Source organism: Pelobates fuscus, chromosome 10 (genome assembly GCF_036172605.1).
Source record: "Pelobates fuscus isolate aPelFus1 chromosome 10, aPelFus1.pri, whole genome shotgun sequence".
NCBI classification, from domain to species: Eukaryota; Metazoa; Chordata; class Amphibia; order Anura; family Pelobatidae; genus Pelobates; species Pelobates fuscus.
This window is the reverse complement of record NC_086326.1, coordinates 36977705-36992945: the sequence shown is the minus strand read 5'-3', so window position 1 is coordinate 36992945 and position 15241 is coordinate 36977705. Positions and strand designations below refer to the sequence as shown.

Sequence of the window (15241 nt, the reverse complement as noted above, 5' to 3'; positions counted from 1 at the left end):
TTTCTTCCCTCCCTGCAGGCTCTGCCCCCTCCTTCCCTCAACATTTACACCCTGCCACTCACACTCTGCCTCCACCCTCACTTACTCCCAGTTCCTCCCTCTCTATAAGCCCTGACAGCCCCCCTCAATCCCTCTATCACTCATCTCCCACTCTCCCCCCTATTTCAGCCCCCCTCCCTACCTATCACTCCAACCCCGAGGCTTCACCCCCTGGCAGTCCGCTTCCCACCCACCGTCGTCCGCTTTCCCTCCGTCATTTCCCTTCCCAGACTCCCACCCCTGGGTAACCACCCTCTCCACCCTCTGTCAGCTCCCTTTCTTTGCCCCCCTCACTCACACGCTGTCACTCAGTCCCTCTCCCTCCCCTCCTACCCACACCCTGCCACTCACTTCTTCCTCCACCCTCACTCACTCCCTTTCCCTCCCACTTTCTGTCCTCCCTGTCAGCTCCCCCCTCCCACTCATACTCCTGGCCCGGAAGAAAACCCAACCCTGCAGGAAGTATAGGGGTCTCCTCCTCCCCCAGCTGTCTGTACCCCCCTTCATCTGAGGTTTACCTCCCCCCGGCCGGCCGCTGACAGGGGGTGACCCCCCCAGAAGACAGGAGGTGGGAGTGTGAGAGACAAGAGGAGGGGAGCCAGGAGTGACAGTAAATACAGACAGACACTGAATGTCAGTACAGACAGACACTGAATGTCAGTACAGACAGACAGACTGACACACAGACTGAATGCCAGTACAGACAGACTGAATGTCAGTACAGACAGACAGACTGAATGTCAGTAAATACAGACAGACTGACAGACACTGCAGGTTAGTGAATACAGACAGACTGACACTGAATGTCAGTACAGACAGACAGACTGTCAGTAAATACAGACAGACTGACAGACACTGCAAGTTAGTAAATACAGACAGACTGACACTGAATGTTAGTAAATACAGACACTGAATGTAAATAAATATAGACAGACTGACAGACACTGCATATCAGTAAAAACAGTAAGACACTAAATGTCAGTAAATATAGACAGACAGACTGACACTGAATGTTAGTAAATACAGACAGACAGACTGACACTGAATGTAAATAAATGCAGACAGATTGACAGTGCATATCAGTAAAAGCAGACACACTAAATGAGAGTAAATATAGACAGACTGACCGACACTGAATGTTAGTAAATACAGACACTGAATGTTAGTAAATACAGACAGATTGACAGACACTGCAGGTTAGTAAATACAGACAGACAGACTGACACTGAATGTTAGTAAATACAGACAGACAGACTGACACTGAATGTAAATAAATACAGACAGATTGACAGTGCATATCAGTAAAAGCAGACACACTAAATGAGAGTAAATATAGACAGACTGACCGACACTGAATGTTAGTAAATACAGACACTGAATGTAAATAAATACAGACAGATTGACAGTGCATATCAGTAAAAACAGACACACTAAATGAGAGTAAATATAGACAGACTGACCGACACTGAATGTTAGTAAATACAGACACTGAATGTTAGTAAATACAGACAGATTGACAGACACTGCAGGTTAGTAAATACAGACAGACTGACACTGAATGTTAGTAAATACAGACAGATTGACAGACACTGCAGGTTAGTAAATACAGACAGACAGACTGACACTGAATGTTAGTAAATACAGACAGACACTAAATGTCAGTAAATATAGACAGACAGACTGACACTGAATGTTAGTAAATACAGACAGATTGACAGTGCATATCAGGAAAAACAGACACACTAAATGCCAGTAAATATAGACTGACTGACAGACACTGAATGTTAGTAAATACAGACACTGAATGTTAGTAAATGCAGACAGATTGACAGATAGTGCATGTTAGTAAATAATGATAGACAGACTCTGCAAGTCAGTGAATGCAGACATACTAATGCAACATGTCTGTAAATACAGACAGACAGACAGACTGACCCAGCATGACACTGCATGTCTGTAAATTCTGACTGACCCAGCATGTCTGTAAATACCAACTGACACTTCTTGTTAGTAAATAAATACAGACAGACTTGCATGTCAGTAAATACCGACTTACTAACCCCGCATGTCCCTAAATAAAGACAGACAGACCTGCATGTCCCTAAATAAAGACAGACTGATCCTGCATGTCAATAAATAGAGACAGACTGATTCTACGTGTTAGGAAATAAAGACAGACAGACTGATTCTGTGTGTCAGTGAAGATACAGACCTGCATGTCTGATATAGACATACAGATCTCTCTGTCTTCACTGAAATACTGACAATGCGTGTCAGTGATTACAGACAGACTGACCATGCGTGTCAGTGATTACAGACAGACTGACAATGCGTGTCAGTGATTACAGACAGACTGACAATGCGTGTCAGTGAATACAGAGAGACTGACAATACGTGTCAGTGAATGCAGACAGACTGACCATGCGTGTCAGTGAATGCAGACAGACTGACCATGCGTGTCAGTGAATGCAGACAGACTGACCATGCGTGTCAGTGAATGCAGACAGACTGACCATGCGTGTCAGTGAATGCAGACAGACTGACCATGCGTGTCAGTGAATGCAGACAGACTGACCATGCGTGTCAGTGAATGCAGACAGACTGACCATGCGTGTCAGTGAATACAGACAGACTGACCATGCGTGTCAGTGAATGCAGACAGACTGACCATGCGTGTCAGTGAATGCAGACAGACTGACCATGCGTGTCAGTGAATGCAGACAGACTGACCATGCGTGTCAGTGAATGCAGACAGACTGACCATGCGTGTCAGTGAATGCAGACAGACTGACCATGCGTGTCAGTGAATGCAGACAGACTGACCATGCGTGTCAGTGAATGCAGACAGACTGGCCATGCGTGTCAGTGAATGCAGACAGACTGACCATGCGTGTCAGTGAATGCAGACAGACTGACAATGCGTGTTAGTGAATGCAGACAGACTGACAATGTGTATCAGTGAATACAGACAGATGTGTACAACCTGACAAGAACAAACAGATGTGTGCATATATAGTGATAAACTGACTAGTAATCAGAGACTTATGGCTGCAGTTAATCAGTTAAGAAAAAGACAGCTAGGCACACATATTACATACATGCAACTACACAAACTGTATATTATCAGAACATTATGTTTATATATTTAGTTGGGGAATACACAGAAAGGAGAAAAAACATACAGGGTTTTTAAATAAAGTTTGCATTGTTGGGAATAAAAAGTGAATATACAGCTTAGTCATATGTAAACATAGATAACCTGGTGATTAATTCTTTTTTTTTCCTCCTAAAATGTTAAATTTATTTGCCTGTTTATTCACCAGACTTCAAATTGTAGCAAGTAAAAATCAGAGTGGCAAAACCGTGGCTACAGTAGCTAACCCCTGACTATAATGGAGTTAGATCATTTTTACAGATCACACATTATTGCCTACATTTTGCCATTCAGATATAACTTTGTTACAATTCAGAGTTTACTAAATAAACAATTCACATTTTACTGAATTACTCTGTTGAGGTCTTTTCCCTACGCATCAGATGGCTTGGGTTTGCCCAGATTTTGGCTGTTTTAACTGAATGCTATTGCTATTTGAAATCCATTCAGCTAATTATAAACTATATTTTCAGTTTTTTAGCTCTATTCGTACTTGTATCTGGTTAACATTGGGTAAGCTGTAAAACGCAGTCCGATCAGAACCTGCATAAGATTGATCATTTGGCTATTCAAAAACAAGGAATTGCAAATAAATTCATTTTATTAATTTAATCCAGTTCTTCTAACAGGGCCATTGCATCTGTAACCCTAATCCTAATACTGCCCCCAACATTTCTCTCCACATATTTTACAGCCGATCGCTTGCAGTTTGACTGGAGTTGTTGTAAAGCAAATTTCTCTACCACAATGAGATCCTTTTAAAAATAGTAGGGATTCACTCAGCACAATATACTTTTAACATCATTGATTGTGAATAAAGTGAAATTAGAGTTGACGGAAAGTGACCGTTTTTGTTGTACAAATGTTAGTGCTTAGTGAATACTCCTTTAGACGGTGTTTAGAGACAAGCAGATTGTACACACACAAACAGAGTAGAGAGACAAAATACAAGTAATAACAGGCAAGCAGGTCAATGAAATAGATAATCTATGTTTACATGTGTTTTACATGCAGTGTTCTTAGTATGGTGTGTTTTATTTTATGGTTGACATATCCAAAATGAAAAATTTTGAATAACAAGAACGATACTATATCGGAGGTGACAGAGAAAGTTCACGGGATTCTCTTTGTAATGTCATTCATTGTAACAGAATAAGAGGTTACTTCCACATTGCTTCCTAGATATCAAATATAAAATAGAGCATTGACCTTTAATCTTTTGCTCTGTACATTGCTGGATTTTATCACGCCATTAATTCTGTACTTTTCTGTTTGTAACCACTTAGCATTCACTGTATGTGGCTGGATGCAGCCTTTTGCCTTTCTGGATTCACCACTTAGCTATTGCTGCATAAATTGCTAGATGTAGCGACTTACCTTCCTGTACATTGTTAGATGTAACGTTATGTCTTTCACTCTGTATTTTGCTGGACTGTACTTTGCTGTCATTCTGTGCATTGCTGAATTTAACCATTACCTTTCGCACTGTGCATTGTTGTAGCCTCTTGCATTTGCTTCTGTAGTAATCAATTGCATACAAGGCCAATTTAATTCATGTTTTGCGTGCTTATTAACAGAATTTACAAAACAAAAGTGCATTAAGAAGAATATGTGAAATTGTGTGCTTGAGTATCTTGTTTTCAAGTTACAAATTGCCATACATAAACTGTGATTCAATTTCCCACAAGGCTACCTTCCACTCAAACATCCCTTTTTTTCAGTTTTCAAGATGGCGTCCGACCTGGGCAGCAGCTTGACCTCCATAGACTGGCTCCCTGCGCTCACTATCCAAGCCACCATGAAAGGGACCCAACCTGGTGTGGGACGTAAAGGCCCTGGCTCCCCAAGTGATTCCAGTGCAATGCTAACAAAGGAGGAGGCAGCAGCCCATCGAGACGGAAAACCGCCTTACAGTTATGCCAACCTCATCCAGTATGCCATTAATTCAGCGCCCTCCAAACGCATGACTCTCAGCGAAATCTATCGCTGGATATGTGATAACTTCCCATATTACCGCAATGCTGGTGTGGGCTGGAAGGTAAGAGAGTGCACAAGAGATCCTGTAAGGAATACAAATTACTGACAGGGTACATGGAGGTACAGGCATCATTGGCAAGTAATGGCAGGATAGATGGCAGGATTTGTGGCACTAGAAGGGGAATGGCATAGTAGATGAGGTTGAAACTCTAACTGGAAGGAGGATGGTATGAGAGATAGTGGTGCAGCTATCACTGGAAATAGGATGGCATAAGGGATGATTGTGGAGCTATCACTAGAATGAGAGATGGCATTGGAGATTATTGTATAGACATCATTAGAGGGGGGTGACATAGCAGATGACAGTATATCTATCTATCTATGTTTGAAAGGGGGTGGCAAGCCAGATAATGGTGCAGCTATCACTGGAACAAGGTAAAATGATGGTCAGTAAATGTGATTTCTCCTATGAGATATCAGAGATGGAAGACATCAGTAATTGTTGATGTCAGTGGTAAAGACTACAAGATATTGTGGACAATTATGTTGATAAGGTTAAGTAGGCATTTGGTAGACCACAAAATAATGTAGTAGTAGCGAGTATAATATTCCTTTATGTTCATTGTACACTAGGAAAGTGTTTATGTTTTTCAGAATTCCATCCGTCACAATCTATCATTAAACAAATGTTTTCGAAAGGTTCCTCGGCCAAGAGATGACCCTGGGAAGGTAAGAGATTTGGTAGCGTTATGTGTTTTAATGTGGGGAGTTGAAGAGTTAAATAAATATTTACATAATGGAAAATAAGAAATAAACCTAAGGGATGGGGGGTTTAAAGGTCCAAGGGGAATTGGATCAAGATTAAAAAGAATTGCTCAAGTAGAGGTGGGTGAGAGAACCCAATTGAGAAGTTCAGATCTAAATATGGTGGGAAAGCTTACAGTCGAATATTTAACAGGGAGTTAGAGTAAAAAAAGAGAAACATGGTGGTTTTACTATTGAGTATCTTTATTTAAGGGATCCTATTGGATGATTGACAGCTGTCCAAAAGAAGATGTGAGCCTACCCAGAAGGAAAAGACCACACCCTGATGATGAGGTAAATAAGCATGCATACTTTTAGATCACACCTATGAATATCATACCTTCCAACTCTCCCAGGTCCAGTGGGACCATCTTGAATTCGGGGTCCTGTCTAACTGTCCTGGGTTTGTTGCTTGGTGTCCTGCCATGTTGGACACCAAAGAATGTTCCTCGGATGGGTGCATCATGTGCCTCACTTTTATTGCGATAAGTGTGCTGAGCTCATGTCAGAGACCTTCAGAAGTGCCCCTGTGCATGTGCAATCTAGAGTGTGGCTAGCCAGACTGACAGACAGTAAGCCTACTGTGCATATACTCTTTACCATTTGCTTTTATTTATCATTATCATTTCACCTTTGCTGCGGATCTCAATATCTAGGCGCTGCCATTTTTGATCCTCTGTCCATGATGTCTAGTTTGCCCTCGGCTGATAGATTGAGGGTAAATTAACTCACCAACTGAAATAAGTTTTGCTCAAACCAGGACCATTGCCAAAGATCACACTCTACAAAATGTAATCAAATTAATCAAAACAGTACCCAAAATGTCAGCAGATAACATTTATTAAATAGCTGACTTTAAGTATTAGATTGACAAAATGTACTCTAGTTAATATCTATTTTCTTTTGTAAAAGGCAAAAATTATATATAGCTGATGTAAGCTTCGCACGCAGTTCATATATATCTAATGTTCCTTTATCTATATATAATGTTCCTTTATCTATATCTAATGTTCCTTTATCTATATCTAATGTTCCTTTTTGCTTTACTGTAAATATGTGAAAAAAGAGAAAGATTAAAAAAGTAACAATTTGCTCTAATTTGGTTTGAGGGCATTTGTGGATTTAAATAAGATAGACCATGTAGATATAGATATAGCTGTTATATACCTCTATCCCATCCTCTTTGAATTTTATGGAACCTATAGGATCTGTGAGAACCAATATCTTGGTTAAGATGAACTCTTGGAATCATTCTTTGCTGAATATAATCAATTGGGCATAGTCCCCCTGGCTAACATACATTGTTTCTAATAGCTTTCCCAGGATTCCATTGAGCAAGATGTCAATAAAAGTCCTTTAAGTTCCACCAGCGATGTGTCTCTACCCCCTGAAGGAGCTCATGGACAGCACATGGAAAATAACTCTCCTCTCCCCAGCTACAGCCAGGTGAGTTAGTGTGTTTGTGGGGGAGTGCCGCTTTCCAAACATAAACTGTGGGGATCGAATAACCAATCAAGTAAGGGTGAACTGGGCTTCTCCATGAGCATTCGTCTATGCAACGATCACCAGTCAGTTGCTGCCACTGTGCTTCCAATGACATTTATTCAGTAATTTAAAGGAACACGTGAAGGTTAAAAATAAATATATTTATATTTACCTCCATTATGTTCTTTTTGTTTAGATTCAGGGCCTACCTTTAAACTAACCTGGAATCAAGCACAGGCACAGTCAAAGGTTTTCAATGAGGAATTGCCTCTAGAGGCGTGTTTATGGCCAAATGTAAACATTGGTATTTCTCGAATACAGTTACTTTTTTCATTTCCAGACTGCGGTGACAAGGTCTATGCATCAAAACCACTCTATTAAGATGAAATGGTTTTTGTGCTTAGAGTGTCTCTTTAAGAAGCCATTATTCGTTGGCCCTTTTATAAGAATTTCCAGTGCGTTTTTTTTTTCCTTCCTGCTCCTTGTTGCCCAACCAATGAAAAATCTTTGAATGTTTTGTTTGCCCATTCCACGTGAGCAGCAGTTGTGTGAGGGACCTCTAAGTGGAGCTCATTATTTATCCTTTTTTTTTTTTTTTTTACTTTCTGCCATTTACCTTTTTCTGTCTGTAATGGAAATGATCGTTAACCTGTCTTCTGTTCTCGTTCTTGCAGGCCACTCCTACTCACATGCAGCCAGAGTCCAGAGCTGCTCCATACAACAACAATGACTGCTACAAATTCTCATTTTCCGAGATCAATGGTCCTGATCTCAGCGCATCCTTCCGGAGCCTTTACTACTCACTGCTGGGTAAACAGGGTGAGAGAGGGGTAATGGGGCATCATTACTCACTGCTGGTTAAACAGGGTGAGAATGAAGCTAATGGCCCATTTCTATGCAGTGGAGGGGGAGGAAATGGGGGGAAAAGTAGCTAAACTGCTGGTTATACAGGCGAGAGAGGAGCAATGGGCTATTACTACCCACTAATGGGTCAATATGTCACTATGGAATTTTGGTCTACTTATGGGAGTAGCCTATCTTGTTTTTTCTAACAAGTTTTATCAGAAACATAATTATTGTTGTTTCCACCAATCAAAAACGATCCATTTGGACACGTGGGAAATTGTTCTTGGGTTTTGTTTTTCTTTTGTGTATAACATTTGTATAGTAGGTAAACATTGAAAGTATCCTGGGGTAGTGTAATGGCTGGGGCAAGGAATAAATAATGGGCAAAAGGAGCTTGGGAAAATTTGGATCTAATGTCTGCACTCTTTTCCCATCAGGGCAATCTCCAGCCCCTCCAGACGTCCAGTCATCTAGCTGCTGTATGTACCAGCAGAATTCGGGGGCATCCTCCTCAATGCACCCGCACAGTGTCCCTAACATCAACAACCCCCCACCTCCACACCACCAAACCCAGCACCATCAGTCCTCCTATCTAACCCCACAGCAAATGCCCCGTCCTGCGGTACCTGGGATGTCTCTAGGTGAGCATATTGAAGTTTGCTTGATGAATGCAATCATGTTAATACAGACCATGCATCGTAAAACTCATATTTGCTACCTTTCCAGGGCTGCCCAGTGACTGGTGCTCAAATATTGACTCCTTAAAAGAAAGCTTCAAGATAGTCAGTAGCCTGGATTGGTCCAGTGTTGATTTATCCCAGTTCTCAGGTGAGTAATGGAAATAGACAGACAGCAGGTACTGAGCTTGTTAGTGTTGCATGAGACTTCCCCCACTTTCGCTCTTGAGCACAGTTCAGATTTGTGACCAAGAGAAAGTCATTAGGTGACACTCCAGACCCCTAAAGCACTTTACGTGTGAAGAGTGTGTCCTCTTGTACCAAATATATAGCTTATAAGACCATACAAAGTTTCAGTTGGTAAATACCTAAAATGTATTGTTACTGATGTTGGTTAATGCAAACGTTGTAAAAACTGAAAATGGGGTAAACAAAATGTCAATCTATGTATCTTAAAGTTTCTTTATATGTAAAGGGGAAAAAAATAAATTGGCACTTTTATAAACATAGAAACATAGAATGTGATGGCAGATAAGAACCATTCGGCCCATCTAGTCTGCCCAGTTTTCTAAATACTTTCATTAGTCCCTGGCCTTATCTTATAGTTAGGATAGCCTTATGCCTATCCCACGCATACTTAAACTCCTTTACTGTGTTAACCTCTACCACTTCAGCTGGAAGGCTATTCCATGCATCAACTACCCTCTCAGTAAAGTAATACTTCCTGATATTATTTTTAAACCTTTGTTCCTCTAATTTAAGACTATGTCCTCTTGTTGTGGTAGTTTTTCTTCTTTTAAATATAGTCTTCTCCTTTACTGTGTTGATTCCCTTTATGTATTTAAATGTTTCTATCATATCCCCCCTGTCTCGTCTTTCCACCAAGCTATACATGTTAAGATCCTTTAACCTTTCCTGGTAAGTTTTATCCTGCAATCCATGAACCAGTTTAGTAGCCCTTCTTTGAACTCTCTCTAAGGTATCAATATCCTTCTGAAGATATGGTCTCCAGTACTGTGTACAGTACTCCAAGTGAGGTCTCACCAGTGTTCTGTACAATGGCATGAGCACTTCCCTCTTTCTACTGCTAATACCTCTCCCTATACAACCAAGCATTCTGCTAGCATTTCCTGCTGCTCTATTACATTGTCTGCCTACCTTTAACCCCTTAAGGACCAAACTTCTGGAATAAAAGGGAATCATGACATGTCACACATGTCATGTGTCCTTAAGGGGTTAAAGGGACACTATAGTCACCTGAACAACTTTAGCTTAATGAAGCAGTGTTGGTGTATAGAACATGCCCCTGCAGCCTCACTGCTCAATCCTCTGCCATTTAGGAGTTAAATCCCTTTGTTTATGAACCCTAGTCACACCTCCCTGCATGTGACTTGCACAGCCTTCCATAAACACTTCCTGTAAAGAGAGCCCTATTTAGGCTTTCTTTATTGCAAGTTCTGTTTAATTAAGATTTTCTTATCCCCTGCTATGTTAATAGCTTGCTAGACCCTGCAAGAGCCTCCTGTATGTGATTAAAGTTCAATTTAGAGATTGAGATACAATTATTTAAGGTAAATTACATCTGCTGGAAAGTGAAACCAGTTTTTTTTTTCATGCAGGCTCTGTCAATCATAGCCAGGGGAGGTGTGGCTAGGGCTGCATAATCAGAAACAAAGTGATTTAACTCCTAAATGACAGTGAATTGAGCAGTGAAATTACAGGGGAATGATCAATACACAAAAACTGCTTTATTTAGCTAAAGTAATTTAGGTGACTATAGTGTTCCTTTAAGTCATCAGAAATAATCACCCCTAAATCCCTTTCCTCAGATGTTGAGGTTAAGACTCTATCAAATATTCTGTACTCTGCCCTTGGGCTTTTACGTCCAAGATGCATTATCTTGCACTTATCCACATTAAATGTCAGTTGCCACAACTCTGACCATTTTTCTAGTTTACCTAAATCATTTGCCATTTGGCTTATCCCTCCTGGAACATCAACCCTGTTACATATCTTAGTATCATCCGCAAAAAGACACACCTTACCATCAAGACCTTCTGCAATATCACTAATAAAAAATATTAAAGAGAAAATTAACCTTATTACATGCCCACCCTGGTTTTCAGACAACCAGTCCTGTTACTTCCTGGTTTGGTTAGCTCAGTGGAACTAAACTCAAGAGAGCTGCAATTGCCCAGAGCACCTGCCTAGCAAAAACTTCTAATTGAGCTGCATTGGGAAGTCTGTTATTGGACAGTCACAGACATTCTGGGCTGCAGAGGAAGAGGAGAGCTTGCAAAGGTTGCAGACAAGAGATCTGCAGCTTTTGCAAGCAGCTTCTAGATATACCCTGAATGCAAAATACATCATTAAAGGGACACTATAGGCACCCAGACAACTCAGGCCCAATGCGGGAGCGGTGCTCACCATGCATGTGCTTTAGGTTCCCTATAATTGCTGATAAGTGTCAAATGGGTGTTTCAACCCCTTCCAACACCGGGGATATAGTGTTCCTTTAGATATATGCATGTTTTCATAGGGTGTATATCTACTAAACACTGTTTAAAAAAAATAAATACCAGGCATTGTGAAGATTAACAATCTGTATTAAAATGTTGCAATAATTGTGAAATTTGAGAGAAAAATGGAGAATGGAAAGAGATGTGAGCAAGATGGAGAAAATAAAGCAAGATATTGAGGACAGAGTGGAAAAAAGAATGGGGGTCCAATGTCTGTAAGATGGAAGGGAAATGCTGAGAGAATGAACGCAGGGTGAAAAAAATGAGGGGAGACAATAGTAATGGAGGATAAAATGGCAGTAAAAGTAGGAGAGAGGTGGGAGAAAATGAAATAGAATGGAGAGATTTTGCGGAGAATTAGAGGAGAAACAAAATAGAGGAAATGTAGAGAAGGGGAACAAATTAGGGAAATAGTAAAGATGTTTATTATTGGAGAATAGAGGAAGGAACTGAATGGAGGAAATGGACATGGAGTGTGAAAGAAGAAAAATAGAAAAAAGTATGAGAAATAAAGATGGTGGTGAGAATGGGAGTTGGAGTGGGTGTGAAGTAGAGACACGTAGAAGATTTGATGTGGGGAACAGAATGGATGGAAGTAGGATTCACAGAGAAAATGAGCAAATAAAATAGTTGTGGTTTAAAGGAATAGTGTGTGTGACAGGTACACGTATTAAGAACAGCAGACGTGGTTAGATTTTACTGCACAGCTTTGCCCTCTGTTCACAGACCTCATGGAAAGCCTACGACAAGCAGAGCTGAAGAACTGGAGTCTAGATCAGCATCATATCGCCAACCTGTGTGACTCCCTAAGCAATTTACTCAATCAGACTGGCCTTCTGCCTCCCACACATGGCCAATCCAGCCCATGCCAAGCACCCTGTCTACCCCCCACAACCAGCAGCTCCTGTGCAGTCCGGGGAGGAAAGCCTGGGCACACTATGACAGGTGAGAAAGGGAGATAAGTGTAGGAATAAGGTAATGCTGAGTAAAGTAGAAAAAGTCAAGATATTTGGGCACTTTTTATTTGGCAGAAATAAAAATACATAAGATGTAAAAGAGAGAGGGGAAAAAAAATGAGGGACAGAAAATGGGTAAGAATGAGGAATGTGAGAATCCGAACAAGGTAATGTTGCAGTAAGCTACAGATATTATGTTAAGTGCTAATTTCTTAATATTCTTTTCCCTTCCAGCAGTAAACTCCTATGGGCAGAACCAGCACCCCCCTGCATCCTGTGGTCACAATTTCATTGCACCTCCTGGGTACCCCATACAAACCCAGGCACCCCCTACATACAGCCAGCAAGGTCAGTAAGCACTGAAGTCATAGGTTACAGCAGATTTTGAATAGTGAAGATAATCACTGTCTGTGTTGTTACTTGGCTACTTTTCATATAGTTGCCCACCAAAGAATTGAAAGCATTGTTGCCATTTACAATCTCTCAAGGTTATTCACAAAGTGTGAATTCAAAGTGAATTTCACATTTAAGGTTAAAAATAACCGAACTGTAAAAACTCTCTAACTTAACTATTCTTTCAGTTTGTCCACTCTGTCCTTAAATTTAAAATTAACATTGAATTCTCACTTTATTAAATAACCCTGACTTGATTGCCTGGGTGTTGGTACTTAGCGATGCACATTACAGCTCACTGAAGAATTGAAAATCTCATTTAATTACCAGTCACGCTCCCTCCTGATTTCTAAAGGCAGGTTAGAAAGATTTAGGTTAGAAAAATTACCGCTCCAGCAAATCTTAATTAGACATCTGCTCACTTTTCCATTTTAAAGACTCATCACCCTTCATCTTTCAGTGAGCTTGTCAATCCGTGTATGGCAGGCAGTAATGTATTTAAAAATGTCTTTAGATAGCAATATTTGTTTAAAAGTGTTGCAGGGTATTTTCTGGAGTGGATGCCATGTCAAGGCTAGTAAGTGGCTAATTGAAAAGCACCGCGACTAATAAATGATGGGAATGTTAATTCTAAGGACTTGATAATCTAGTATTGTTTCCCTATAGGACGCCACCCGCAGCGTGGGCTGTATCCACCTCCCCGTCCCACACTCCGTTACCCGCACAGCAGTGATGACATCCAAGATGACTTTGATTGGGACTCCATTGCCTAGAGACTCTGCACACCCGGTCCCCATGGGACAGAACACAAACAGAAGCTGGTTAAACACACGTGTGTGTATATATACCTATATAGAGTTGTATATCTTCGCCCGACAATCAGGGACAAAAGGGATCCCACTCTCCAGACTGAAAAAGAATACAAAAAATGCCCCCTTTCATACTTCAGTGCCCTCCTGATGCTGTGACTTACAGGGAGCCTAGGCAACACTTGGAACTTCAGTGACTTTTTTTCTTCAGTTGCCCCATGATGGGGCACAACTCCCAGTGCCAAGGAATCTGGAGGTGCCAGTACAGCACAGAGTTACCTGCTCAGATGATTTATTTATGTAGCACTTACATATGCCACAGTTCAGTACAAAGTGTTAAGAAGGCCCAGTCTCCAGGAATTTTACAAGTTTGGCAACAGACTCATTGTGTCTATCTTGGATTTGTGACATCTGTGTACCGTTGCTTATGAAGAACTTGATTCACACTTCATCCCCAACCCCCCCTCATTTAATGCATGTAAGTGGAGTAGAAGGAAGCCCTTAGATCTGAGCATCATCTTTCCTTCTCTGCTGAGGAATATGTGACATCACAAGGCCTGTATGTAAGGCTCTCCCCTGCTTGAGCAAGTGTTCTAACTAAAGTTAACAGTAAAACCGGTCTGATCTGCCTAACAAAGATAATCGAAAAAGGATGATTTATCCTGGCTTCTGAGGACTAGTGTGGGGAATGTCTACACCTTATTATCTAGGACATACTGATCCAAATGTCTTTGCTGTTTCAGTAACTAGCTGGGAAAGTTTCATGTCTTTAGGATTCAACTATATCTGAAACTCTATTTCCCAAGAATTTCCTCCTCCTGGACATTACATCCCTGTAGTGATACAACACAAAAAAAATAGCTTCACAATGCCAGTCAGACTTCCAGGTACATGATTACAGAGGTCTAGTTAGGGAAGAGGTTTGGTTCAAAATCACTCAAATAACTGTAAGATGCTTAATCTATCAAACAGATTCTACAGAAGTGATAGTTGTTTGATCATTTACCCCAAGTAAACGCTTCCGCAGCATTTACTGGGTGAATAATGCAATGGAGGAAAAAAAAAAAGTTTCTATATGGCAGCTACTTCGCTGCCCCACGCTGCCTCAGGCATGCTCGGACATCTAATGGAGAGATGAAACACACATGCATATGTACTTGGCATATTCTCCAGCAGTGCCTAATGAACACATACGTTGTGTCCACAGTACTGCAACAGTTAAAGTTTACCTGGAAAACATGTAAATTAGTTAACAAAAGAAAATATAATTTTTTTTTTAAATTGCTACAGTTGAGTAAGTGACAGTTTGTGTCGTCATAATAATTTCAAGCTTTTCATATATTTTTATTTTTAATAAAACAGTACATGTATTGCATCCTTTGTGTTATTTTATAACTAAATTCTTTTCAGTGTATCTCATGGCTTACCCTTACACTATGGGGATGGCCTTTTTAAAATCCTCTTTGGTCAAAACCAGAGGGTTTTTTTTTAACCAAAACCATGTTGGTAATCAAAAGCTAGCGTGCATTTCCAAATTCTGGGAAACTCAAAAATGTACTCTGAGCATTAAGGAAAGTTTATA

General features: G+C 40.6%; 1 protein-coding gene across 6 annotated transcripts; it reads left to right on the top strand.

Annotated features, from left to right (window-relative positions):
* Positions 1–311: 311 nt before the first annotated feature.
* FOXJ2 (forkhead box J2) lies at positions 312–14875 on the top strand. Of its 6 annotated transcripts, none has more exons than XM_063435151.1 (11): positions 312–607; positions 4915–5231; positions 5825–5899; positions 6188–6268; positions 7289–7420; positions 8134–8278; positions 8743–8946; positions 9032–9133; positions 12228–12446; positions 12695–12805; positions 13517–14875. In XM_063435151.1, the coding sequence occupies exons 2-11, from the start codon at positions 4923–4925 to the stop codon at positions 13621–13623; spliced, it is 1485 nt and encodes a 494-aa protein (XP_063291221.1). In that variant the 5' UTR covers positions 312–607; positions 4915–4922; the 3' UTR covers positions 13624–14875. The 6 variants fall into 6 exon arrangements, with proteins under 6 accessions (XP_063291221.1, XP_063291217.1, XP_063291218.1 ...); XM_063435147.1 differs by having other exon boundaries at positions 314–607; positions 12692–12805; XM_063435148.1 differs by having other exon boundaries at positions 314–649; positions 12692–12805.
* Positions 14876–15241: the final 366 nt, after the last annotated feature.

Coding starts and splice junctions, on each gene's coding strand:
- FOXJ2 (XM_063435147.1), top strand. CDS start 4,923: ATGGCGTCCGACCTGGGCAGCAGCTTGACCTCCATAGACTGGCTCCCT. Junction 8,279..8,742: donor CTCACTGCTGGGTAAACAGG/GTGAGAGAGGGG, acceptor TTTTCCCATCAG/GGCAATCTCCAGCCCCTCCA. Junction 12,447..12,691: donor GCCTGGGCACACTATGACAG/GTGAGAAAGGGA, acceptor TTTCCCTTCCAG/CAGTAAACTCCTATGGGCAG.